General features: G+C 41.4%; 1 protein-coding gene across 4 annotated transcripts in view; it reads right to left on the reverse strand.

Annotated features, from left to right (window-relative positions):
* MTHFD1L (methylenetetrahydrofolate dehydrogenase (NADP+ dependent) 1 like) overlaps positions 1 to 26429 on the reverse strand; it is a 176222-nt gene that overhangs the window by 117306 nt on the left and 32487 nt on the right. For 3 of the 4 annotated variants that reach the window (XM_070461630.1, XM_070461631.1, XM_020895877.2), the window contains exons 9-16: positions 22576 to 22664; positions 22198 to 22295; positions 19292 to 19465; positions 11430 to 11566; positions 9077 to 9123; positions 4581 to 4688; positions 3326 to 3400; positions 1537 to 1639 (exon numbers count right to left, since the gene is read on the reverse strand). In XM_070461630.1, the coding sequence (XP_070317731.1) occupies positions 1537 to 1639; positions 3326 to 3400; positions 4581 to 4688; positions 9077 to 9123; positions 11430 to 11566; positions 19292 to 19465; positions 22198 to 22295; positions 22576 to 22664 (831 nt within the window). Of the gene's footprint in view, positions 1 to 1536; positions 1640 to 3325; positions 3401 to 4580; positions 4689 to 9076; positions 9124 to 11429; positions 11567 to 19291; positions 19466 to 20913; positions 21071 to 22197; positions 22296 to 22575; positions 22665 to 26429 lie in introns of those variants that run through there. The other variant, XM_070461632.1, reaches the window with a different exon arrangement.

The raw sequence follows: 26429 nt of genomic DNA on the forward strand, positions 1-26429 counted from the left end.
GTGACAGAGGCAAGGCGGGTTCTCTGGTCCTTGCTTTTTCATCTCACTAAATTTGTAGTGAACAGGCTGAATGGACTCCCAGGAGCTGAACCTCATGCAGGTGGGGTGCTCCCGAGCTGTGTCTGGGAAGGCAAGATGGGAGACGGGGTGGGATGGGCCAGCGGGGGCCGGGGCGGAGGGACGAGGCAAGCAGGAAGCAAAGGTGCGTATGCGGGGCAGTGGTCCTGAAGGCCAGGCTGCGGGGTGGAGCATCAACCGCCCCGGATGGAGGCGCTCAGAAAGGGACATCTCCCCCATTACTACGAAATCACCGAGTTATGGGGCGGAGGTGGGGGTGGGGGGGCCGGGTTTGGAAATGGAAGTAAGAAAATCTATTAAAAGGTAACTGCAATAAATCAGGCATCTACTCATAATTTTAAAAAAAGTGACATACAGCAAATTCCGGTTGGCTATCTATTTTACATATGGTAATATAAGTTTTCATGTTCCTCTCTCCACACATCTCACCCTCTCCTGCTGTTAAGTCTTAGGAAACTCAAACAGGGCCTCTGTATCAACCTAGAGGGGTGGTGTGGGGGAGATGGGAGGGAGGTTCAAAACGGAGGGGATATATGTATACCCGTGTCTGATGCATGTTAAAGTTTGACAGAAAATAACAAAATTCTATAAAGCAATTATCCTTCAATTAAAAAATAAACTAAAAAAAGAGTGTGTAGAAGTGGAGAAAGGTAGTGAGAGGGGAACGCTGAGAACAACAAAGGAAGGATGAGGAATACACACTATCTGACTCTTCTATAGGTTTTATCAAGCGCTGTTGCCACATGCCTGGAAGTGGATTTATCGACTCCATTTCCATTTGCACAGGCAAGTGTTTTGCTCAGGGTCACGCGGTTAAGTTAGTGTCGGGGGAGACATCCACTTAAGGCTCCTGACTCCACATTCAGTGCCTTCCTGCCCACCCTACCCACATCCCACGGTTGCAGACAGCAGGGTGGGGTGGCAGTGGTGAGGGGACGTCACAGCAAAGAGGGAGACAGGGAGGCTAGGGCCGAAGTCCCTTCATGCTGCATTTCAAGTGTTAGAGAGGATTCTCATCAATGGCCGGGAGCATTATACTCAGAGAAAAAAATTCCTCACTGAAAACAGAAATTTCTGAGAGGCTCAGACCTGGCTGGTAGGGAAGAAAAAGGAAGAAATTAAAATTAGGGTGCCGGGTAGAGAGGCAGTGGGAGCCACAGACAGTCCCCTCACTAACAGAAGACAAGAGCCCAGAGAAGAGACAGGAAGAAAGCACTTCTCCTGGGAAATCTGGAAGAGGCGGGGTGATTGGGATGAGCCAAGGGCACAGTTATTTCTCCCAACTAGGAGACGAGGATGAGAAAGGCTGGTAAAACAACAGTGACTAAGTTAATGGAGCGATTGTGCAATGCAAGCTGGGAAGACGGTGGAAGAAATACAATCGTGTGTTTGTGAAATCAACCAAGGGGGGCCAGCTAGAGGAAGTGTTACCCTCCCCATCCGGCCACCAGCACCCACCTCTCTGCCACGTGATGGTGGAGGGGTCGATGTCAAGACGGGCAAATTTCCTCATTTCCTCTTCCGTCAATGCACTCGGATCAGTCTTATTTATTCCCAGTTTCTAGTGGTTAAGAAGAACAAAGCAAGATGTAATCAAACTGTCTCTACTTTTACTTCCTCTGTAGCTAGGACAACTTTTTTAAAAACTAAGCTCAACTTCCAGTAAATTGCAGGTTAGGCCAATTCATAAATAAATGTCAGAATCCAAACATGCCCTAAATGGAAGACAAGGATATTTGTAATTGTTATTGTTGTTTAGTCGCTCAGTCATGTCTGATTCTCTGCGACCCTGTGGACTGCAGCACATCAGGCTTCCCTGTCCTTCACCATCTCCCAGAGTTTGCTCAAACAGGTGATGGTGCAGGGGACAATATACAAAGAACAAGTGTCATGTTGCTTGTCGTGACCTCAAGTTATGTGGTCACCTCATGCTGTGCTCAGAAGCGGCATAAACTGTCCATCTAATTGATGCTTGAGTTCATTAATTCTTCTTTTCTGATACAAATCCCAATAATTTAAGTTTTATGTCTATGTTTTCAAGTCATTTCTATTTCCATTAGAAAAAGAATTAAAACTTCAAATGCATCTCTTTCTACAAAGGAAACATTTTAAGAAAATGCTTTTTGATAATATATAGGAGTGTCTGCCACATGCCAGCCACCTTGGTAAGTTAAGGAGAAATATTGGGAGCTTAGTCCTGACAGCAGAATTTAATCTCTAACCAAAAGGATAGGTTCCGGGCTGAAAAACATTTTGACTTTCGCTTAAGGGACACAGTCTAGGACTGCATGTCTTTTTATTATTTATTGTGATAAGCCTTTCTTAGGGCTTCCCTGGTAGCTCAGTGCCAAGAACCTGCCTGCCAATGTAGAAGATGCAGGTTTGATCCCTGGGTCAGGAAGATCCCCTGAAGAAGCAAATGAAAACTCACTCAGGTATTCTTGCCTGGGAAATCCCATGGACAGAGCAGCCTGGTGGGCTACAGTCTACGGGTTTGCAAAGAGTCTGATGCAACTTAGTCACTAGACAACAACAAAGCATAAGAAAAGAATGTGGGAAACAGAAACTATATAAATGCTGGAGTTGCTGAGGATAGTATATTGTGTATTCTCAACAAATTGAACTTGGTTTAGTAAGAAGCCAGGGAATAAATTTTTTAAACCAATTCCACCAATTAATGGTTGTAAACTATTTTTTCATTTATGAAAAAAAGTAAGGGGAAAATCCATGTGATTCGTGGGATGTTAAGTAGCAAACAGCACCAGAAAATGGCAAAATGGATAAGAATTAAGAGCACATCCACAAATACAATCTTAGTATCTTGCTGCAATAAAAAATGAAATAGATGAATTTTCAAAGGCTTCCCTAGAAAGTTAAAACATGTTATGGAAAAGACTCTTGGCCATCCTCATTTGTTGGCTGACAAGATTTCTCAGCAAAGTGGTCCTCTCATTTTATAGATGAAGAAGCTGACATCTACAAGAGAGAACTAATTTGTTCACCAGTTTTTTGGTGCAGAATCCAGGACTCAGGCATCTAGTTCCAAGTAATCTCTGCTACACCATTCTGCCTTTTTAAGAGTTTAATATATACATATATATATATATTTTATACATACATATATATATATATATGTATAAAGTATCTGAAAACCAAAACTCAAATCAAGTTCAAGACTTCTGGTTTCAATTTTTTTATTTGTTTTCAGGGTATTTTTTTGTTAAAGAACCATTAACTGAAAACTTACTTTCAGCCGAGCAAGTTGAATTTTTGAAAATTCTCGAACACCATTCACTGAAGGAACCAGTCGATTATATAGGGCCTAAAGACACAAAACAAAAACAAAACTCACACAAGTTTAAGGGCCAACCATGAATGTGGACAATTTACAGAATATGACAAAGTTCATTACATTTATAACCAAACTGTTTGGATTAGAGACTCTATTAAAATTCTTGGCTAAAGTAAACAATTTAGACTTAAGTTCTGTCATTTTAATAAATCTGAACTAGATCTGAAATAATGCACATTGTAAAGAGCTCGCATGAAAACATATTTCTTGATCTACAGCCTTTTAACTATCAAATTAAAATTTATCTCTATAGCTGCCTTCAGCTTCAAGAACTCACTAGGGACTGGGTTTAATTGGAGGATGACAGGACTTTTGTGAAATATGCCAAAAATTCCCATTTTTATCCACATGCTATGTCTATGAAGAACTAGCATCTATGAAGGGTTAGCATCTGGTAGCATGTCCTCCGGAGAAGGCAATGTCAACCCACTCCAGTACTCTTGCCTGGAGAATCCCATGGCCGGAGGAGCCTGGTGGGCTGCAGTCCATGAGGTTGCTGGGAGTCGGACACTACTGAGCGACTTCGCTTTCCCTTTTCACTTTCATGAACAGGAGAAGGAAATGGCAAGCCACTCCAGTGTTCTTGCCGGGAGAATCCCAGGGACGGGGGAGCCTGGTGGGCTGCCGTCTATAGGGTCGCACAGAGTCGGACGCGACTGAAGGGACTTAGCAGCAGCAGCAGCATGTCCCCTGTGTGAGCTACATCTCAAGACTGCACACCCTAATCCCAAAAGGAGGTCTGACATGTTTAACAGGGCATTGAGACTAGCTGCCTCTAACATGGGGAACTTAAAAAGAATCTCTCCAATCCCCTTACTACAGACCAGAGATTATACCTATGGGCAAAATGAAGAAAACTTGTCTACCAATTACCTTTAAAATTAAAGGTTCATCTCAAAGATTATTTGGCTTAAAAAGTACTACTAGCAGAATTCTCCCATTAACTTGGCAGTGGTCAGAAACTCATTTGAGAATCTGACTGAAGTAGAGATCCTCTCCTTGAGAAGTAAGGACACATACCTAATTCACAAAATTTTGAATAGGATTTCAGACAACTTGGAGACTCCAAAAGTTTTTCCATGAACTCCTTAATCCAGGACTCCCAGGGTAATACCGATGCCCCAAATGGCCAGTAAGGGGCCTGTCTCACCTTATCTGTTTGAGTGTTTTCATGCAAAATCCTTGCGTCGATAGCAGCGGCCAGCAAATTATTGGCAGCGGTAATGGCGTGGATGTCCCCAGTAAGGTGAAGGTTGAACTAGAAAGTGAAATGAAAACATCTAACTTGCTTCAAACAACCATCCGCAGTACTGAAGGACTTTCTGAATAAAGAAAATAACGTGCTAATTACACACCTCTAAAATGGTCAGGTATGTTTTACAAAGCCTACATCAGAAAAACCAATGTCAGGGTCTTCCCCTTGACAACAAAGAACACGTGCACAGACTTCCTATTGGAAATCATTCCTTTTTCAGGTTAAGAGGGAAACAATTCTGGTGGAGTTAATGATTGGTTTCCTTATTTTGGTTTCCTTATCCTTATTTTGGTTTTCTTTTCTCATGTACTTTTATGTACTGTTTTATAATCAGGAAAATAGTATCATATCAAATGTACTTGACAATATGGCAGGGAATAAAACACACAGTAGAAACAGAAAAATACAAAATGTGACAGCTGAAGAAACAGAAAAAATCTATCACCATCACAACTCCATATTTCTGTTATTTTTCTTCTAATCTTAGGTGCACACAGGATTATTACGTGTAGAATCAGCATATTTGTAATTTGTTAACTTCTTTCTTTAAAAATATATTGTAGAGATCAATATCAAAAGATATTTGAAAACAACCCACATATTTTCAAGTGCAATGTGACATTTAAAAAGAGAGATCTTTGACTTAGCCATTGAAAGCATCAATAAAGTCAGAAGACTGAAAAAATACAGGGGGTGATGGAGAAGAGAAGAAAGCTTTTAAATGAGACATTAGTATTAAAAGAAACTGATATCAATGACCCAGCAATACCACTTCTAGGCATACACACTGAGGAAACCAGATCCGAAAGAGACACGTGCACCCCAATGTTCATCGCAGCATTTTTATAATAGCCAGGACATGGAAGCAACCTAGATGCCCATCAGCAGACGAATGGATGAGGAAGCTGTGGTACATATACACCATGGAATATCACTTAGCCATTAAAAAGAATTCATTTGAATCAGTTCTAATGAGATGGGTGAAACTGGAGCCCATTATACAGAGCGAAGTAAGCCAGAAAGATAAAGACCATTACAGTATACTAACACATTTATATGGAATTTAGAAAGATGGTAACGATAACCCTATATGCAAAAAAAGAAAAAGAGACTCAGATGTATAGAACAGACTTGTGGACTCTGTGGGAGAAGGCGAGGGTGGGATGTTTCAAGAGAACAGCACCGAAACATGTATATCTAGGGTGAAACAGATCACCAGCCCAGGTTGGATGCATGAGACAAGTGCTCAGGCCTGGTGCACTGGGAAGACCCAGAGGGATGGGGTGGAGAGGGAGGTGGGAGGGGGGACCGGGATGGGGAATACATGTAAATCCATGGCTAATTCATTTCAATGTATGACAAAAACCACTGCAATGTTGTAAAGTAATTAGCCTCCAACTAATAAAAATAAATGGAAAAAAAAATAAATAAAAGAAACTGATATCAAAGACACTTTAAAAATCCCATGTATTTGGAGATAAAATGTCCACTTTTAAATAATGGGTGTACCTAAGAAGACATAACAAGGGAAATTAGAAAATATTTGTCATAGTAGAAAAATGAAAAGAAAATGTTATCAAAATTTGTTGCATGCAGCTAAAGCTGCTCAATGCAATTAAATATGATCTGGAATCTTGAATGAGGTATGAAAATAAATAATGGTCCCTGGCATTAAATTTTGTGAAATTTGAACAAAATCTGCATTTTAGTTAAAAATACTGCATCACATGTTAATTCCTTGATTTTTTTTTTTTACAATACAGTATTTCTCTATGTTGATAAGAGAACCTGTGTATAATTTCAATACCTTCAGACCATGAAATTCTTGCACCTGCTGTTATGTCCCTGGATATGTTCCAGTGATTCCTAATTTACAGTCTATGGGAACTTGAATAAAATTTGTATCCTACTGTTGTGTGAAAATTGTATAAATCTTAATTACATTGAATTGGTTTATATTGCTTTTTAGGTCTACTATATCCTTCTACTTCTCTGTATATTCATTCTATTAATTTTTGAGAGTTTGATATTAAAACTCCAACTAAAAACCTTAATTTTTCTACTTAAAAAATAATTGTACTACATCGTAGAACTATATGTAACTTTGTTCTATTTTTTCCAAGTCTCCTGTAAATGTGCTATCATATTTTTATAATTTAAAAAAATAAAGAAGCAAAGAAAAAGAAATATTGTGTAATAATCTTGTTTGTGTATGGCTACTTGTTCACAGGGGCTGTATAGTCATGCATATGTAACAACATTTTTTATTTAAGTTGTTTCCAGATATTCACTTTTGTAAAGAAGCAATCATTTTAAAACACATGCAAGTAGCTTTTTAAAATAGAAATTAATTTCTGAACAAGCAATATAGGCACTCCAGCAGGTACTCTGCTCAGAGCTGAGGATGGATAGACGGAGAAGACATTGGAGGTCCTCGAATTCAAGAACAAACTGCCGGCGTTTCACCTACTCAGCTCTCATAAGATAGCCCTAACTATTTGACGCCTCCATTTGGCATAGGCAGGTGATGTCACATGACAACGCAACACCAAGGCTATTTCCATCCTTGACAGCAAAATCCTGAGCTGCTCCCCAGGCCACATTCCTTACACTGCATCTCCAACCTGGCCCCGGCTCTGAAGACGCCTGGCTTGTGAATATTACTCATGCCCCTGCAAATGTGGGGCCCAGGGCTCTCCTCAGCAAAGCCTCGGACGATTTGTTCTCACTCCCATATTTAAAGATAGTTAAAGATCTCCATGGGTTAAAAAAAAAAACAAAAAACTATTCCTTGAACAAAGGGCTTCCCAGGTGGCTCAGTGGTCAAGAATCCACCTGCCCGTGTAGGAGATGCAGGAGATATGAGTTTGATCCCTGGGTTGGAAAGATCCCCGGAGGAGGAAATGGCAACCCCCTTTGGTATTCTTGCCTGGGAAATCCCATGGAGAGAGGAGCCTGGCAGGCAGGCTACAGGCCATGGGGTCGCAAAGAATCGGACACGACTAAGTGACTAAGCACAGACAGACAGGTTTCGTCCTTCAACAAAACCAACAAATATTTCCTAGCGCTGGGCATGCTCTGCTAAGTGCTGAGGGCTGTGGGCTACAACTCCCCATGGCCGGTGGGACCACAGGGAGTTAAACGCGGAGAAGGAAGAGATGTGTTGGATGGATGGAGTAGAAGCTGGATGTGTGAGCTAGGCAGGGACAGCAGGAAAGGAAGGGAGAAATCTTCCAGACTTTGAACCAAAAGACAAGAGAGCAGGAATCCAAGTAGCTTGACAGGGTGGAGAGAGACTGTGGTGTGTGGGAAGTTGAGACGGCGGGTGGCTGGGGAGATGGCAGGAATGTAGGCACATGGGGACCGGCTGTGTTGTGCTGGACAGAGAATGGTGGAGTCCCTGTTGAGACAAACACAACAGGAAAGTAACCTGCTCAGACACGGGTTGAGGAAGATTCCTTAGGACCTGACCCAAGAGACTGATGCAAAGAGTGGAACTGATGGGACCTGGTCATGGGTGAAATCCATGGGACCAGCAAGAGTTACGCAGGGTGGAAGAAAGTGATCTTGGAGAAAAAAGAATTTATACCATTGCCACTTTTGGGTCATTCTTCCTTGGAACTATGGTCATCCCTCCATGGGAAACTGGTTTCAGGACTCCCGCAGATACCAAAAGCCAGACCTTCAAAGTCCCTTATGTCCAATAGGGTAGTATTTGTATACAAACATACACACATCCTCCAGTATAATCTAAATCATCACTAGACTACTTATCATAAATACCCAATACCAAGTAAATGTTATGGAAATAGCTGCCAGTGTGCATTAAGCTGAAGTTTTGCTTTTTGGAATTTCTGGAAAAAGATCTTTTTTCTGAGTATTTTCAAGCTGCAACTGTTAAAAACCATGGATGTGGAACCTGGGGATACAGACGGCCGGCTGGATTTGATTCCGAGGTCTCAATCCACAGAGGTGAAGAGTCCAGCCTTCCTGAATACAGCAGAATAAAATATGGAGAGACAACCCTGCATCCTCTCATCCAGAACCCTGAGGTGGGTTTCGGGACTCAGAATTTTTTTGGAATGCAGAAAGGTAGTGTGATATACATAATCTATTTCTAAAACATTCCAAGCAAGGTCCAGGTCAGCATCCATTAATCAAAAACAGTATTTCTGCAGAAAAATATACGAATATTTACAACAAGCAGCATAGACAAAATCCACAAGAAGCTCCTAACAGTAAATGTCAGGTTTTGCCTCCAAATGAGTCATGCAAACATTTCTGGTTTTCAGATCCTTTAGGACTTTGGGTTGGAGGATAAAGTACTATGGGTCTATAAGGTTCCAGGAGGGAAAAACAGACACATAAGACACATCTCTTTGAAATCTTACCTCCTCCATAGGGATGACCTGGGCGTATCCACCGCCTGCAGCTCCTCCTAAACAACAGAGCAGGTAGCATTTGAGATGAGTTGCCAAGTATAGCTACACAAGAGCCCCAGAGTAACGGTTCCCCAAACCCAACAGGGAGGCATGTAACCCCAAGATGTAAGAAGTACAGGCAGTGAGCGACATTACTGGTGTGGCAAAGCAGAACAGAAAGGGGAGACTTTCACCCCATGACCCACTCTGTAATGAAGGACTTCGGTCTCTTTGTTTAGAGGAGGGTAAGCATAACATGGGCTTCCCTGGTAGTTGAGCTGGTGAAGAATTCACCCGCAATGCAGGAGACCCCGGTTCAATTCCTGGGTCGGGAAGACCCCCTGGAGAAAGGACAGGTGACCCACTCCAGTCTTCTGGGGCTTTGCTGGTGGCTCAAACAGTAAAGAATCTGCCTGCAATGCAGGAGACCTGAGTTCGATCCCTGGGTTGGGAAGATCCCCTGGAGGAGGGCATGGAAACCCACTCCTGTATGCTTGCTTGGAGAATCCCCATGAACAGGAGTCTGGTGGGCTACAGTCCATGGGGTCACAAAGAGTCGGATACCACTGAGCGATTAGGCACACAGCACACACAAGCATAACATAGCAAATGCTGTTACACCGAACATGGGATTATCTCATGAATGATTAGATGTGGCTATGCTTTGTCTAAAATGCACATGTGGTATAGACCATCCTATTTGCAAAGCAGAAACAGAAACACACATAGAGAACAAATACGTGGATAGATACTAAGGGGGGGTAAAGGGGGGTGGGATGAATTGGGGGATTGGCACTGACACATATACACTATTGCTACTATGTAGAAAATAGATGTTAGTTTTCTAACTGAGAACAGACTGTACAGATCAGGGAACTCAATGCTCTATGGTCATCTCAAACGGAGGGGACACATGTAAATACACGGCAGATTCGTTTCGTTGTATAGTAGAAACTAGCACAGCATTATAAAGCAACTACACTTCAATATGAATTAAAAAAAATTTTTTTAAATAAAATGCACATGAATTTAAGTACCAAAAAATGTTTCCTAAATAAAATCTACCTGATAAACAGATTTACAGAGTACAGACTCTATCAGTTTATTTTAGTGAATAGCATATACGATTTGTCATAATGCTTATCCTTCAAAATAGTAAAGTTATCACATTAAAAAGACTTCTCTTTCCTAAAACAATACCTTCTGCATCCATTATTATCTTACAGTTTATCCTATTTTTATATCCTATTTGGTCCTCACAACAAATTGGTAAGCCTAGTACTATATGCCTTTTACAATTGTGGCTCAGAGAGGTTGTGACTGGCTAAAGGTCACACAGTGGTAAGAAAGATAGCCACAAATAAAACCCCAGCCTTCTTGTCCAAGTCTAGCGTTCGCTGCACTATATAATACATGACATTCTAAGAGTACTTAAAGTTAGGAGTTATTAATACTTGTAACAGCAATATAAATATAACACTGCTAAAAACCACAAAGTACTGAGAACAAGAACTATGGCAATGAATGCTGATACAAAGTGAGCTGAAGAATGATTCATGATAAATCGATGAAAAAAGACAAGTGAACGTGTAGGAGCCAGATCTCAGCACACCCACAGCCACAGGGGAATTTCATCTCATGTCCCAGTCCACAGTCAGCTTCCATAGCTCCTGCAGCCCCACACGGCAGCTCTGATGAGATGAGGCTTGGGGGCCGACCTAGGGGTCTCTAACTGTTTCGATGGAAACACCTCTACTTTGGCAGGGATGATAAAACAATGGTATGAACGGCAGCATTTTAAAACCACTCAGCAGAGAAGGAACTGTTGAAATGGAGGGCTTCTGCTCAAGGCTGGAATCCTGAGCAAAAGCTGGGTGGATCACTGTCTGAGTGAGGGAAGGGGATGGGTTTCCTGGGGACCTCCACTCAGACTTCCCCTTGCAGCTCTCTCGGCGGGAGGACCAAGTACAGGAGACCTCCACCTACTGAGTGCAGGGTGGTGCGCTGGGGAGTGGGGCGTGCTTGTAGGGACGAAATGGACCAGTTCCACATTTGCTGGTGATGAATTTTGCTCTGAAAAGTATTTGTTGTTGTTGCTGTTCAGTCGCTTGGTCATGTCTGACTCATTGAGACCCCATGGACTGTGGCACGCCAGGCTTCCCGCTCCTTCACTGTCTCCCAGAATTTGCCCCAACTCACGTCCACTGAGTCAATGATGCCATCCCATCAGCTCATCCTCTGTTCCCTCTTTTTCCTTCTCCCCTCAATCTTTCCCAGTATCCGGGTCTTTTCCAATGTATATACTAGCTGTTAAATAAATTACCTTTAACTCCGAAAGTCGGTCCTTGAGAAGGCTGCCTGAGACAGGCAAAGGAATTGACGTTCAGATGCGCAGTCAATGCCTGTACAAGCCCAATTGTAACTGTACTTTTTCCTTCTCCAAGAGGGGTAGGTGTGATCCTGATTTGGGGAAAAAACAGTAACCTTAATAATGTTTTCTAGACAACTTATGCAAAATCAATCTATGGTACAAGAACCAATCGAAGGAGACCAGTAGAGACCAGGCCACGCCAAAATCCCTGAATCACTCAACTTCCTTGGACCTTTGTGGTTCATTTACATCATAAAGTCCACACTTAAAAGTCAAGATACAGATACACCCGTATCAAGAGAGCCAGTTAAGAAAAGTTATTTAGCAGTAGTGCCAATAACATTATCAACTTCAGGAAATGGCATAAACTTATCTATCAAAGTGATTTAATAATTAAGCTGATGTCATTTCTTGCTGATGGATAATCTGGCATTTGTTCTACCAGAGCCATTTACTGAGGGTGTTTTGTGGGCACCGAGCCTAAGTCAATGGTCCATACATGGTGACGTGTGGCCAGACTTGTCCATTAGATGGGACTCTAATGTCCCCACTCATCTGTCTCCTTCTTGCCATCAATGTCCGTGGCTTTTCTAGCCATGTTTGAACACAAACCAGGCTGGAGGCTCATTACCTCCAGGGTGGCCCATTCATTTCATGATAACTTTTACAGTTAGACAAGTTCTTTGTCCTAAAGCAGAGATGTGAGCATTCCCATAGCCTCCTATAGACACACTTAGCCGACTCCCTTCCCATACAGCAACCCCTCAAATATTTAGAAGGAATAAGTCCACAGCCCCTAAACACACTAAGGAGGTCACCTCTGTTCCGGGGGCTCACACCCTAAAAAGCCAAGCATCACACGTTCACATCACAGTAGAAGAAAACAGGACAGATGAGTTATTACATTCCCAAGAAAAGACCTATGAAATTGTCCCTTAGCATATTCTAATCAGTGCTACAAGTTTTTAAAACTTCTTTGGGCTTACAGTTTAGTCTTCTATGAGTTAGAGGGTATGAGCCAAATTGTCTAGGAGACTCAAACACAGCAAAACTGATGACAGAGTTTTCTGACCTGCAAAATGCAGCGATGTGACCACAAGGAAGCAACACAACTATCTCAGACCACCACGGCTATACAATCATTCTTTCAGCAAATATATCTTGACTAGCACTAAGTCCAGGTTATTAGACCCTGGGGACACAATGATAACCATGTTGGACTCCACTGCTGACCTCATAGAGCTTATAGACAATGGGAGAGAGTAGTAGTGTAGGGTTAGTCGCTCAGTCACGTCTGACTGTTTGCGAACCCACAAACTATAGCCCACTAGACTCCTCTGTCTGTGGGATTCTCCAGGCAAGAAGAATACTCGAGTGAGTTGCCATTCCCTTCTCCAGAGGCTTTTCCCCAACCCAGGGATCAAACCTGGTGCTCCTGCATTGCAGGCAGATTCTTTACTGTCTGAGCTAGCAGGAAGCCACACAGCCGATGGGAGATATGGAGAGCTAAACCGGCATTTACAATGAATCTGAGAAATGCTGAGACAGGGGAAACGGCAGTAAGACTGTATCTTGAGAGTATGCAGGATGATCTAATTAGATTTGGGACATCAAGAAGACTTCCTGGAGGAAGTGACATCTGAGACCTGACAAATGAATAAGCATTAGCCAGATAAAAGTGAGAGTCAGTTTGGGGTAATTCATATCCTAGGTCCTGTGCTTTATATTTACTGGGTTAATTTTTATCTTCATTTGATAAATAAGGACACCGAGGCACAGCAATTTGAAGCAACCTGCTCAAGGCCACACGGATTAATAAACCAGGAAATTAAATCCAGGCAAATGGTCTGATGTCACTAGGTTATCTCTGTGGAGGGAAGTTCTTATGGACAATGAGTCATATAAAGCATGGGAATGGGGATGACCACTCAGTAAGAGTTAACAAAGGACAAAAGGGATAAAGACAGAATTGTTAAGAACACTGTCTCTAAGGGGACAGTTGGAAGAAAAGAGCAAAAGGAAATTAAGAATGAGAGGGAAGCCTTGACAGGAGACACAGGTGGGACAGGGGGACCAAGGGAGTGGCCACAGCCTCAAAGGTGGTCCAGTGATAATCAGTCACAGATTTAGCAACAGCATAGCTGGTGAGCCCACCAGAATGCTGCTCGGAGAAGCAGCTCCAGCCAAAAGCCACTGGCATCATGATCTTCAAGAAAATGCAGGTCACACGAAGGGTGGGTTAAGTACTGTAGTGGCCTTTACGGCCTGCAAAGGAATACGGGCTTTACTTGAATACAGGCTTGACTTAAATATGTCACAAGAAGGATTATATTTTCATCCCCAAGGATCACTCACATCGCTGCTGGAGAGAGCCAAAAGCAGACACGCCCAGAGATGACCTCCCAAAAGCTTCAGCTAACCATCCAACTCTTAATTAGAAACATAGGACTGCTTCGCGTTCTGCCAACTAATACAATTCAGGAAAACCAGAAAGTAGGAAGTATTTATGGGGAGCAATCAAAAGAGGGTTACAATAAAAATTTTATTTTGCCTCATTCCTACATTTGGCATCAAAATTTGGCTTAATTGTTCCTCTCACGATCTTTAGCTCAGGTTCCCAATGGTTCAGTTGACTTAGGAAAGGACAAGCGCCATGTTAACCTAATTTCCTTTTCTGTAAGAACTTCATGGAGATGGAACTGTGGCTGCGCTTCATTATCTTCTTCATCTCCTCCCGGAGAGTCACCTGCTCCCTCCCACAGGAACCATTTCATGCTTATTCTCTAACTTTTCTGAGGGCATTATTACTACAAGTGTGCTGAAGTGAAGGACTATTTCTATTGCGTTTCTGTCACACGTCCAAGTACAGATGAGCAAAATACGTTAGGAAAAGAAATGACACCTTTCCTAAGACAAACTGTTATTCACTGTCAACTACAGGTAAACAATGAACTAAAGTACTCTGTGACAATTTGTTGTTGTTGTTTAGTCGCTAAGTCATGCCCGAATCTGCGATCCCATGGACCATAGTCCACCAGGCTCCTTTGTCCATGGGATTTCCCAGGCAAGAATACTGGACGGGGTTGCCGTTTCCTTCTCAAGGGGAATCTTCCTGACCCAGGAATCAAACTGTGTCTTCTGCTTGGCAGGCAGAGTCTTTTTGCCACTGAGCCACCTGCAAAGTCCTCGTGACATTTTGGACTCATACTAAAAGAAGCTTACCATTTACTCAAAGGTCAAAGAGATTGCTTATGCAGAAAGAAGTCATAAAATTGATCCGTTTCTTGAGATCTAGAATCCTGTTGGACAGTATTATTGCCATTAGCCATGGGTTGAACCGTGAACTCCAAAGTTCTTTGCTTAAAGAGGATTTGAATACATAATGCTCATCCCAGGCATCTGCAGGATTTGGAAGGTTTTTTCAAAACCTTTTTAAACCTAATGATAAAAATGGGTAATCGTGGTTCACTCGGTTGTGTTTCCCATCACAACTGACTGAGGCCAACAGTTCAAAGTCCCTGGTTGCTTCTAAATATTTTTTTCTGCTCTGCAAGTCATGTGAACAGAAGAAAAACTCACAGATCTTTAAATACTTAGCCAAAGCAGAAAACTGAAACTTTAGAAAAGCCAATCGAGTTATTTTTACACTGACCAAAATTGTTTGAAGCATTAAAAGATAAATAAAATCAAATCAGGTATTTAGCACCCTAGAGGGAAAAAATAGTGATGTGAATAGTTAAGTTTTCTTTAATGTGAAATTCAGCGTATTCACGGATTTGACACGCTCAGTCCACGCGATTCAGAGAAATTCTAAAAATTTCTGTATGGAAATCAGTGAAGGACGGATGGAGACCCATACACTCTCAATGCCTTGCAGCTGCACTCCGAGTCAAGTTCTCAAACAAATTCCTTTTCATTAGTGTAACTGGGAAAATATGTAAAACTCAAGAGCCCCTAAGATTCTTTTGGCATCTTTCCGTGAACAATTCCCAATACTTTTCATTTTGTCAGGCAGAGCAAATAAAGTGATGTGTAGGTGTAAATACCATGCGAAGTGTAGCTGATGAAATACAGATGATTCTGACAGAATAAGAAATACTAAAGTTTGAAGGATAGCTTTTAAAAACGAATTAATCTGTTTTGCATTTGGGTTATTAATAGTAGAAGATTTTTTTTAATCCCACGGTTTTATATTTTAATCCCACTGTTGATATATTTAAGTCACATCTGTACATGAATTCAAATGTACAATAGCAAATATTTGTTATTTAGGTCTATTGAAAAATTACTTGGATATTTGAATTTTTCTAAAGCATGAGAAAAGACTTAAAAGTATTCAGGGATAAAAGCAGGACACAAAACAGTATTTATGACATGATTTCAATGTGTAAAAAAGGATAGAAGCAGAGATAAAATTCTGGAAGAAAATATAAATACTTCTGAGTGATAAGAGATTGTCTTCTCCTTTTAACTTTTCTTTATGCTAAATTTTTAGTCAATGGAACAAAGTAGTTTTCAGATTAAAAAAAAAATACCTTTCAGGAAAAGGAAAAAAACTCTCCATTTAATGGATGGGTAATTTATATTTCTAAAGAAGCTGCAACCATGTGTATAATGGCTTGATAATGTCACTTTTCCATCACTGACCTGGCCAAAATGAAAGATGATTTTATTTCAAATGAAGTTTTCATTTTAGACTACAAATAAAATGACTGTCCTGCTGTTTTAAACAGATTTCTAACATGCAGCTATTAAAAGATTAGATAACAAAGGCAGTTTACACACTTAAGAAGATATCCCTTGTTGAGCTGGCAAGGGAGTTTATTCCTTCCTGTCTTACAGAATGTAGTGAGGTATTTATTTTCTAAAACCCATCAAACTCTGTGACAGATGCATACATACATCTCAAAGTCCTACATTCGTGGCTTCTTTTTCAATGCAGGTGAAAGAAATACAATTTGGATTTTCGTTCCTTCATAGGTCTGTAAGGGCATTTATAGCACGGTTTTAGAAAAACAACTGTTGATCTCGTGGGGTTAAACCTCTACTTGAGAATTCAGGTTTAATTTTCACTTCCACGTACAACATACAGCCAGTCTTCTTCAGCTCAGTGATACACATAAAGGCCAGCAGAGCCAGGGCAGAACCATGCCCTACTGGGCATGGGCGAACACGTAGTGACGATCCTAGACGGCCATGCAGGTGGGCACTCTCCAGCATGTGGCTGGAGGCCAGGCCTTGATGGTATGACTTCAAGTTAGGAATCTGATAATGATACCATCAGAGGCTTTGTTTCAGAAATACCAATACTGCGTTCCCAGTGAAGGGCAGGGTTTCGTCTAGATTTGTGCTTTTACTTCCAATACTGACAGGCTCAAAACAGAGCCATTCCACGTGGAAAATGGCTGCCTGATTCCTCCTTCATCAACTGAGACTGCATACTCCTGAGTTTTCCTAATCCCTCCGCTCTTAAGCGGGGTGAGAAAACCAGCAAACCTTACCAAGAGCACTTAAAGCCTGGGAGAAGGGATGACAAATATGTGGATAAGATGCTCAGTTTGCTTTGGAAGTTCTTCATGTCCTACATGTCTAATAGCGCTTCCCGAGTTGGTAAAGAACATGCCAGCAATGCAGGAGACCCAGGGTCGACCCCTGAGTTGGGAAGATCCCCTGAAAAAGGAAATGGCAACCCACTCCAGTATTCTTGCCTGGAGAATTGCATGGAAGAGGCTACAGTCCACGGGATCTCAAAGAGTTGAACACAACTGTGCGACTTTCACTTTTCATGTCTAAGAGTTAATGAATTCACTGTAAACAAACTCTTATCAAGTATACTTCCAGAAAAGCAATGATGCCTGGATATTTACTCCAAAATCTTGGACCCAGGAGTTCCCCCAAGTCAGTTGGCTCCTTCTACAGATCTGCTCCAGAGGGTGCTTCTGATGGGGCCAACATCTGCTCTCGAAGAGGCTTCCTGAAGCTCAGTTATGGGGATATCAGGGTTGGGGTTCCTAGGTTGGAGAGGATCCCACTAGGATTGGGAATCTAGCTGTCGTGAGTCTGGAAGTCTGAGAGAGGTTTAAGCCACAGAATCGAGGAGCTGCAGCAAGGTATGAATTCCTTAAAAACACAGTCACAGAATGACTCTAGCCCTCCATCCCTTTAAGAAAACAATAACCAAAGAAGACTGAGACGAGGACAAGGAGGTGGGAGGGTAAAGGAGGCAGTGGAAGAAATATAAAGAAATCACTATACCATTAACGACGTGATACTAAGGATGCTATCTTGCTTTATTTGTACTTTTATCTCTATTTGCAGGAATGAAAAATTGAGTTCATCTCTAGGGATTTCTTTCCTAAGAACATCATTGGATAAAAGTACAAAGATGCACACTCATGGTTGTTAATTTCAGCATGATTTATAATGGCCAAAAATGGGAAACAATTTAAGACCCCGTCAACAGACAACTGGTTAAATAAATTATGGGACATCTCTATGATATTTTCAGACCATTTTTTCTGCCTCAACACACTCAAAGAATTAGAAACATGCTGTATTATCAGTGGCTGAGCCACAGATGTGCTTCTCAATGCTGGGAAGATTGCAAAATGGACCCCACTCTCATGTCAGGTATTTTTACCACCGTTACCACCACTCCCAGTCCCGTCCTCCAGCACACTGAAGGACCTGGATGTGAGCAGTAGCATGTCATGCAGTCATGCAAAATGATAACATAGCTCTACGCTGACTCACATGAAGATAGGTATACAACATACTGTTGATAATCTGCTTGCTTACAGAACAGCGTGTGCAGCACGACTGCATTTATGACGGACTGCATCTGTGTCAAGATGGTCTCAAATGTGAACAGCTGTTTATACTTTGTTTATAACTTTTTGTATTTTTCAAATTTTACAAGTATGCATGATTTTTATAACCAGAAAAAGAGAGCACTTACATGAATAATTAGATATGTAAAAAACAAATCAACGATGAGTCAAGTCCAGTTCTAAAAGAAATGTCTCTTCCTGTTAATAAATAAGGTTTTGTGCTCCAAGCCTTGGCCTATATATCATTAGTAAGTCAATGCAATGACATTTCAAGACAACAAAGGAATTTATATGGTCTCCTGATGTTCCCTCGGGTCACATTAAATAAATATTTGCAATCCCTTGTTTTCTATCATTCTTCAGCTGGTGAATGTATTTTTTTTTTTTTTTTTAAAGAGGCAAAATAAAGCCAATGCTCCTTCACAAGAAAACTATGCATTTGCCTTTTATAAAATGAGTGACATAAATGTAAACAACCCAACATTAATTCTGAAATTTCTCTTTCTTGAGAAATGAGTTTTTATAATGCAAAATCATAAATATTAAGGTTACTAACTGAAAAGTCTGTCATCTCACACAAGTAGCTGTTAATTTTCCAATGTTATTTCTAAGGAGAACCCAAAAAAGCACACTGTTCAGCTCAAAATATTTTCACTTTCAATTCTTACTTTGATTTTAATCATGAAAAGCAAAATGATAAATTCAAGGAGGAATCAGGGTGATCAAAACACAATATGAGAAACAGAAAGCCAAGCCCTGGATTAGGAACTCGTTACACTTTACATTCTGTGGAGGGGACTCATTTGGTTTGCACTGAAAATAAAAACTTATCTCACATCAGATGAAGGAGTACCAAATGAAATGGACACAATAATGTCAAAGTTGGAGAAGAGGATGGATTGGAGGGGTGTGGTGATATAAATAGGGTACAGAGTTTTACAAACGTGAATTCTTAGTAAAAGAGATTTAAAAAATTGCTCTTACCCAGCAACCAAGATGTATTTTCCATCGGCTTGATCCTTTAACCTTTCCAGCAAGGACAAATGTACTTTGGCTTTGTTTTTGCCATAGATTTCAATTTCATCTGCAAGCAATCCTATCTCCTTGGCAAGGATTTCCACAGCTTTTGGAGTCTGTGCTCTCGAAATCTCGATATCACTGGGTGGGGGGAACAGAAGAGGTAAGAGAGTCTGCTCAGCTTAGGTGGTCGCTGCTAGGGTAGAAAACATCCACCCACCACGCCAACAATTAAATCAAATGCCTTGTGGTCCTTTTCGCCAAGTAGGATTATGTACAACTGTTAACAATTAAAATACACGAGAAAACAGTACGTTCCTTTAGACAGAGAAACAACTCTAAAACTCATAATTCTAAACTTCTGCCCAGGTATAAGGATACACCCCTGCCATAGGAAAGAAGACGGCATATTACAATGTGCCCAAAGGCCACCCTTAAAGATAATACCATGATTAGCGCACAAGGTCTTCTATGGGTCATCGCTGAATTCTTTAACCAGGAACACAGGGCTTATTGCATAATGCTTTCCTACTGGGCTAGCCACATGTGTCTCTTGGCGATTCAAATATGTGGAAATGCTCTTGTCTTTCATCTGTGTCCATACTTTTCCTATCGCTTCCCTAGTTCAAGTCCAAAACTGCATTTCAAAATATTTCATTAATTACATAACTGTCGGTAAATGGAGCTAGTGCCCTGAAGCTCAACTTCAGACACAGGAAATTTTTGGAACTCTAGAGTGTCGCTGGGCAAACAATGATGCACACACTGCTGCTCATCTTAACAGGAATGCTATAGAAATCAGCATGTGCTAAGCTTCTCAGAAGGCTTCTGAGCTCAGCTGCTTCTCTTATCGGGAGTTTGTCCGATCCACCTGTCTCTGACTTAGTCTGGGGGGCTGACGTCTGATGGAGCAGCTGTCTCCTGATTGGCCCTGGAGCCCCAATTTTGGGGCACAGCGGTCTCTCCACTGGCAGGCTCTATTTTTTTCTGTTGCTACTGCAGACAATCTACTCTCAGCCCTCACATTATCTCGTGTTCTCCTCCATGACCCATGAAGCCTGACCTTCGTGCAAGAAGTCACAGAAAACCTACTTTCAATATACACTTGAGCTGGAGAGGGGGAAGGCTGTCTTGGCCCGGATGTGGGTGGAGCTCTGTGACTGCTGCAAGGTAGGTGGCTCAGACAGTAAAGAATCTGCCCACAGAACAGAAGACCCGGGTTTGATCCCTGAGTGGGGAAGATCTCCTGGAGAAGGATATGGCAACCCACTCCAGTATTTTTGCCTGGAGAATTCCATGGACAGAGGAGCCTGGTGGGCTACAGTCCACGGGATCAGACATGACTGAGCGACTACACACACATCTAACCTCTCCCCCAGATCCCCTAGTATTTTCTTTTCTGGGTCTCTTCCCTGCTTCACCGACCATGGTCCCACTTCATTTTGCCTTCCTGGCTACTCCTTTTTTCCTCTCTCTCTCCTCCCACAATCTCCTAAATTGAATAGGCTACTCTTGGAGTATCTCCCAGGTTTTCTCTTCACTAGCTGAAGAGTGACGGTGACATCATTTGGATTTTCTGAGTGATTTATAAACTACTCACCCTGACTTGCTTTCCCCAGTGGCTCTAGAAGTCAGATTTGCTTAAGCAATTGAAGGGCTTTTCCCCTCCAAGTGGATTTATCTGGATTTGTACAAAGACTTTGGTACACAATTTGGCCGAGTTCTTCTCAATTTTCTCTAAGCTCTCTGCGAATAGAATTGACTTACTGACTTCTAAAAATGAAGGTGCGATAACAACATAAGTAATCAAGAAACATTTTATGAAACAGACGGCACTAATATAGGGATGATTAGGACAAAGAACATTCCTTGGAATGTATGTATTAATGAACCAGAAGATGACTAAGATGTTTAGTCTATCTGAGGAGTGAAAACACAGCTTGGAGGGTTTCACCAGCCTGGTGGGTATAATCGAATCATAGTGGTTGGCTGTGACCCAAGGAAACAGGTCAGTTCTGAAAAGCAACTGGTTTTCAAGTGAAAAATGAGTCAATTCCTGGTGGTGTTATCGCCGACATTCTGTGTGTTCCAAGAGAGCAGGCAGGATCACCTGTTTAATCGCTGGCCTTAAGGGTGCCTCCTGCAGGAAGGGGGTTGGGCCAATTCAGTAATAGAGGGGAACCATAGGGGATTCACTCTGAGGCTGGAAAATGCATCTGTCATCTATCTGGCTGAGATAGCTTATCTAACGAACTGTTCTAAAATCACATGCTGAGATTGTCCCACAGTTTGCATTTCCAAATTCACACAGAGGGAATATGTAGCTTTCACTTCATTAACTATCACTCAAGAAAATATCCATCTGGACTGTCCCAGAGTGTCCCGTCAGACAGCAGATACCACTATGTTCTGAAGAGAGCGGAGCTCCACTCCCACGTGGAATGGTGATTGGTTTGGTTGGTCATTCACCCCCAGCATGGAAACCTACAAGGCCCTTCAGACCAAGCTGACTGTGTGTGTTGGGCATCTCTGACAAGGAAAAGCATATTCCAAAAAGTACCATATTTTGTCAAATCTGAGGTACCGTTAAGAAAAAACACTACCACTGAATACAAGATACATCTTTGAGAGGAACGTGCGTGCTGATTTCAGATGTATGAAAAAATCTACATCTTAGAATCGACAGAATATGGTAAACATGCTCATTATTATTTAATTTTGGAGGAATTAAAGGACAGAAAAAACAGTGCTGCAATTTGATTAGAGAGCGCTATCTATCATCAAAGCCATAACAGCCTGAGTTGTGCCCCCATTCAACGGCTAACTTTGGGTATCTAAGGTGAGCTGATAGTATAAACAAATCACCCAAATACCTTGGTACAGGGGACAGAGGCTGAAGTTTCAAGCAGTGAAGTCTCCATCTGCGGTGCTGCTGCTCACGGAGCCATCTCCTTCCGCTGCTGACCATGTTCTTTAATAGGGGGTAGGAAGGAAGGGATGTTAGACAAGTAAAGGCTGACGGCTTACGTATCTAAACTATGAAAATACTAAGCATCGTTCAGGGATACTGTGTCATGAAAAGGGACAAAAGTTGCAAAATAATTCAAGTGGACCTCGGGAATAATTTTACTCACATGTAATTAAATGTGTAGGATTTTCTTTAAAAAAGAAAACGTGAGAGATCCAAGTACAATTTTAAAAAGTTTGCATTCATTAATTAAAAAATTCTCAAATAACTGGGTCAGACAAACCTGAATCCGCAGAGCAGCAGCAAGGAGACTCACATCTTTGGCGATGGGACTAATACCATGGACGCCAGGAGAAATGCATGCAGCCTTCCCTGGGGAAAGGAAAAAAAAGACTTTCAGCATATCGTCATTTGTAGCCTACTGTTTTTTCCCTGTAAAATGCCAAGATGATGAATGACGTTTTCATTTTCAACCAAGGAAGTGAGCGTGTCATGGCATAACTACAGGTAGTAGGTCACCAGATAGGTCCTGGCATAGCCTTGGGGCTCCCAATTGGGCCACAGATTTAGAGTTTGACTGGATTAAAATCTTGCCTCTACCTCTTACTGGCAATTGTGACTTTGGGCTTGTTAATTAATGTTGTTCAACCTTACAGAGTTTTGTGAGAACTGAATGTGATATGGTATGAAAAATGCCTGGCATATTATATGTATGTTTAAACAACACATATAAAGTCAAAGCAATTCCATGTATGATTACAAAGTATAAAAAGGAAGATCTAAATGCCTACAGAATAAGCCCAGGTAAAGTGCTATGTGAAAGATCAGGCTTTATAAAATCCTTGTCCTAAAAGTGACAGAGCTGGGCTCACAGGTAAAGAACCTGTGTGCCCAATGCAGGAGACACAGGTTTGATCCCTGGGCCGGGAGGATCCCACATGCCGTGCGTGAAGCAACTAAGCCCGTTTGCCACAACTACTGAGCCTGTGCTCCAGAGTCTTGGAACCACAACGGTTGCGGCCCGTGCGCCCCAGGGCCTGTGCTCTGCAACAAGCGAAGCCACTGCAATGAGACACTCCCTCCTTGCAGCTACAGAGTAGCCCCCACTTGCTGTAATTAGAGGAAAGCCTGAGTAGCAACAAAGACCCAGCAAGCCCAAAGGAAATAAATAAATAAAATTATTTTAAAAAAAATTGACTCTGTCAATTCTCCATCAAAACTGAGAAAATTAGGACTTCCTTGGTCCATCTAGTCAAGGCTATGGTTTGTCCAGTAGTCGTGTATGGATGTGAGAGTTGGACTATAAAGAAAGCTGAGCGCTGAAGAATTGATGCTTTTGAACTGTGGTGTTGGAGAAGACTCTTGAGAGTCTCGTGGATTGCAAGGAGAGCCAACCAGTCCATCCTAAAGGAGATCAGTCCTGGGTGTTCATTGGAAGGACTGATGCTGAAGCTAAAACTCCAATACTTTGGCCACCTGATGCAAAGAGCTGACTCATTGGAAAAGACCCTGATGCTGGGAAGGATTGGGGGCAGGAGGAGAAGGGGACGTCAGAGGATGAGATGGTTGGATGGCATTACCAACTCAAGGGACATGGATTTGGGTAAACTCTGGGAGTTGGTGATGGACAGGGAGGCTTGGCGTGCTGCGGTTCATGGGGTCGCAGAGTCAGACATGACTGAGCGACTGAATTGAACTGAACTGATGATCCAGTGGCTAAGACTGTGCTCCCAATGCATGGGGCCCAGGTTCAATCCCTAGTTAGGGAACCAGATCCCATATGCCGTAACTAAGAGCTCGCAACCTGCAACTAAAGATCCCAAGTGCTGCAACCAAATAAACTGTTTTTAAAAAACTAAGAAGTTGTATTTTAAGATATTAAGTTTGAGGATTACCTGAATTTTAAAATACAGAGAAGCATATAAGAATTCTACTGTGGTTGGCACTTAAGAAGTTTGTGAAAAGTAAATGCACATGTAAAAATGCTTTAGCCTATGTTGCTAACAGTAAATTTTTTAAAGTAAGAGACTATCTTGTTCTTTTTTGGACCACTCTACTCTTAAATTTATCCATTTTCCTGACAGTTCTTTGCAAGAAAGAAAACATAACACTTAAGAGTAAGTGTTTGTGATGTTCTATTGTCAGATGTATTAATGGTGTTAGAAAATCATATCCCTCATGTATTGTTTAAAGAGATTAGCAATACTTCAGTTTTATACATCATATTTAGGCAAAAGCCAAGAGTCTAGAGAATGAGAAAGATCTGCTTTGTTTGAAACACTGGAGATCTGATCTAAAGGTCTTACCCAACCCCTAAGGAAAAGAAATATGTTTCCCTCATTCTTACCTCTACCTTTAAATGATGGGGAAATAAGAAAAAGTTGCATTCAACTTATAAATGGATGTTCCAGGAGTATAATTATGAATACCCATGTCAATGAAGATTACTTCACCTATAGAATTATATAGTGAACAATTTCACACTTTTAGCTACTGTCTTGCATACAATAGAATGCAGCTAAAATCACGTAAGAGTTTAAAAGACAACACAAAAGACACACATATCTCAAACTTTAGAAGACTCTTGCAGGAACCAGCATTTCTCATTTTAAAGAAGGTTATCTGAACTTCTGAAATGCTTTAGTGTATTATTTGCTTTTCCTTCTACTATATTCCAGCCAATAAAATGAAGTGTAATATTTAAATGGGGAAAAAAATCTCGGATGGATACCTCAAGTTGACTGAGTCAGAAGTTAGCTATTTTTTTTCTTCCCTGTGGTATACTTCGAACCTTTTCTATTACAACCACTGTGTTGCTTTTGTAGTAGGAATCAATGCAATCTGAAAATGGAATGGAAAGTTCTGAATATGGAGAAACGGAAGCAATTAAGATGGTAACTCCGGGAATCCAGAATACATGGTTAGTAAATTTCTTGACTAAGGAGACTCAAAAAAGGAAATCATTACCTCACCAGGCCCACTGCGTAGGAAGAGGTCAGGCCCCAGCCAGAGGGCTGTCCACACTCAGTCTGTAAGTTGAGCAGGGCCCCCAAACAAAATGGCTCTTTTCACGTCCCACTAACACACCCCATAGCTCACAGCTCCTTCCTCCAGGGACAAGCCAGTGAATCCCTTTAAAAGATGGCCTTTCACTTATCACACTTTTCTTACAGTAACCAAACTTGCCACAATGAGAAAATTTCAGGCTAAGGTGTTATAATATGTTTCCCTGGAAAACAGAAGGGCCCTTTTCAAATAGGAGCTGCTTTGAGACCACCCTGGGAATCTTAGCAACTCTAATTAGCATGAGTCCTGGGATGTAGCCCCCTGTCCCCACTCTACAGAATCATGTTTGCTTCAAATGATGCTCTCTCTGAACTACTCTGACCCTTTAAGTTGCCATTTTGACACTCTTCTCTGGGCCCCCATAAGACCAGTATCTCCTTTATCTCATTGGTACATCAGAAACTAAGTCTGAATATTTGGTACACGATGGTTTTGCTGAGGATGAATTTTGACCTTTGGCATGCAGAGCATTACAAAACCAGAGCCCATTTCTTTCATTTGAAATAATGTTTTAGAAAATAAAATCCTTGTACCTAGACAACTGAACCCTGCTATGGCCCTGTTTTCAATCTAAACATGAGACTTATGCCACAGAAGAGGGACCCAATCCAACAAGTTAGGTGTAATTGTTTTCCAAGCACTGCCTCTGGGCTATCAGCCATCATGAAAATCTCTCTGGGGATTACGTATTCACTAAAATGCCCCTATAGAATTACCTCATCATAAATCACCCCATCCCATCTATTTTTACAAGGGGGGAAGGGGAACTCTGTACCATTAAGATGACCAGGAAAATTTCATTATAAAGCCCTGCCTTCACCTAATCATAAGTATATTAAACATTCTTTTCCTCTTAAATTGAAATAAAAGCAACTTTCTTTTTAATAATGCTTGAAAAAGGTCTTCGCTTGCTTCAAGTGGAAAATTATATATAAAAGAGGGGAAAAGTCTTTCTTCAATTTATTCAGAGATTAAATTCTCATACTAATCAAAGTTGCTAAACTGAAAACTTCTAACTACTGAGAAATGAAATGCTATTAGAAATAGTGCCGACTGGAAACATTCATCTGT

The sequence above is a fragment of the Odocoileus virginianus genome, chromosome 34 (assembly GCF_023699985.2).
Source record: "Odocoileus virginianus isolate 20LAN1187 ecotype Illinois chromosome 34, Ovbor_1.2, whole genome shotgun sequence".
NCBI lineage: Eukaryota > Metazoa > Chordata > Mammalia > Artiodactyla > Cervidae > Odocoileus > Odocoileus virginianus.